This window comes from Meriones unguiculatus, chromosome 17 (genome assembly GCF_030254825.1).
Source record: "Meriones unguiculatus strain TT.TT164.6M chromosome 17, Bangor_MerUng_6.1, whole genome shotgun sequence".
NCBI classification, from domain to species: Eukaryota; Metazoa; Chordata; class Mammalia; order Rodentia; family Muridae; genus Meriones; species Meriones unguiculatus.
This window is the reverse complement of record NC_083364.1, coordinates 13175804-13178019: the sequence shown is the minus strand read 5'-3', so window position 1 is coordinate 13178019 and position 2216 is coordinate 13175804. Positions and strand designations below refer to the sequence as shown.

At 45.8% G+C, this 2216-nt stretch overlaps 1 protein-coding gene across 1 annotated transcript; it reads left to right on the top strand.

Moving 5' to 3' along the window:
- Positions 1-276: 276 nt before the first annotated feature.
- On the top strand, positions 277-939 carry LOC132648488 (sentrin-specific protease 2-like; the record flags this gene model as incomplete). Its single annotated transcript, XM_060370012.1, has 1 exon — positions 277-939. A coding segment is annotated over one exon (663 nt), but the record flags the coding sequence as incomplete, so codon positions are not given.
- Positions 940-2216: the final 1277 nt, after the last annotated feature.

Genomic DNA, 2216 nt, shown 5'->3' with positions numbered 1-2216 from the left:
CACAATGAAAAGTGCCCAGGGCTGTTGGAACTCCTCCAACCTGACGTCCCCGTGAGCTCTGGCCCTCACAGCACTCACACAAGCACCATGGACACCTCCAAGACTCTCAAAGGTTGTGCTGAAGGGCAGAATCATGAATCGGAAACACCTCAAATCTGCACAGACAGTGTCAGCAATGGCATGCCCAGCAGCAAAGTGTCAACACCTGAGGTCAAGAAAAAGGCTCTTGAAGACCAAGAGAAGGGCAGAGGGCTGGACCATGGTCCTGCTGTCACAGTGGACATGGAGAAAGAAATCAGCAGTGCGCTAGGCCCTGGGTCAAAAGATGAGATCTTGAGCTGTGCCTTCAAACTGCAAATGACTCGAGGAGACCTGTGGACCCTAAGGAACACCCAGTGGCTCAATGACAAAGTCATCAATTTTTACATGAATCTTCTCATGGAAAGAAATCAAAGTCAAGGCTACCCGGCACTTCACGCATTTAATACCTTCTTTTACACCAAGTTAAAGTCTGGTGGCTACAGGTCAGTCAGAAGATGGACCCGGGCAGTAAACATCTTTGCCAAGGAACTTCTCCTGGTCCCAGTTCACCTGGGCATGCACTGGAGCCTGGTGGTCACAGACCTAAGAAAGAAGAGTATTGTCTACCTGGACTCCTTGGGACAGAAGAGACCCGACATCCTTGAGCTGCTTTTCTGCTATCTGAGGGAGGAGAGCAAAGCGAGAAGGAACAGCGACCTGAGCCCTGCAGAGTGGAAGCAACACAGCATGTCGGCAGAGGAGATTCCTCAGCAGCTGAACGGGGGCGACTGCGGCGTGTTCGCCTGTAAATATGCAGATTACATTTCCAGGGGCCAGCCCATCACCTTCTCCCAGCAGCACATGCCTCTTTTCAGGAAGAAGATGGTGTGGGAGATCCTGCACAAGCGCTTACTGTAGCAGCGCCCCCTGGCGGCCACTGCGAGGCAGCTGCTCCGAGCTCTTTCCCAGGTGAGGCTAAGGACTGCAGGTACTGGGTGTGGAAGAGCCTTGAACAAGTTCTGAGTGTAAAGACTGTGGCCAGGACAGCCGCGGCTGCACAGAGAAACCCTGTCGGGACAGAACAACAACAACAACAGAAGACACGTGTGCCCACCGAAAGTTAGAAACTATCCGGACTGCACAGCGCATGCTCACAAGCACGCAGCTGTCAAGATTTATCTGTGACTGAGGTCGACGCTGGATTGAATTTTGCTGTTTTTGTTCACAAGTTTTAGCTAACTGGCAGTGGATGGCTTCTGGCGATTTTCGGCCTTTCGTTCTCGACTGCTTGTTTGCATTAGTTATCTCTGAAAGGAAGGCCACCAGTTGCCTGTCTCCGAGTGAATCTCCGGTTGCCTTCCGGTACTGTGTGCTACTACAGAAGCGTCGCAGTGTGCTGCTGTTCACGGGATCCGAGCAATCCAGGAGAAGTAAGAAACGCGCCGGGGACATCTCAAGATACTTCCCAGCCTGGAAGTAAAGACATCTATTTTATTCTCGGGAGAGGAGTAACTAATGCTAGATGTGCATTGTAAACCCGGGACTCCTTGAAGCCTCACCCTGCTGAGGGCTGTACTAAACTGTTTATTCCAAAAAAATAAATAAATATATATTTATATATATATATATGTAAATAAACAAATATTTATATATAAATAAAAATATATTTTATATATCATATATATAAATATATATATTGTTAAGCTATTTTTGAAGATGTTTTCTTTGTATATATTAAGCTGAAATTTAATATGTCATGTTAATATTTATATTCTGTCACCTTAGCCCCACTATTGGTATAGACTTAATATATTTAGTGTGAATATTGCCAACTACATGATAATCTATTTTTATACAGGAAACTTTAATTTTTTATTAGCAGTAAATCTTACATTTGTGTTGTTATTCAATAAAGTTTACATTTAATAAAGTTTGGAGTTTTTTGAACATACTTTGCAAGATCCTGTGCCTGCTGTTCCTTGCATGGTGTAGTGAGGTTGTCCGAGAGAACTGGAAAGCAGATGTCCAAGACAAGATCCAACAGGGTAAGCCGGAACCTGTTCATACATCTGCATGCTGAGATTGCTCTCATTCCAGACCTCTGAGGGCACTTTAGCCAATACCTGTCCTCATCCTGGGAGAAGCTCAATATCGCAGCCAGGGCTGCCTTGAAAAACCAAACAGAACAACCAAAA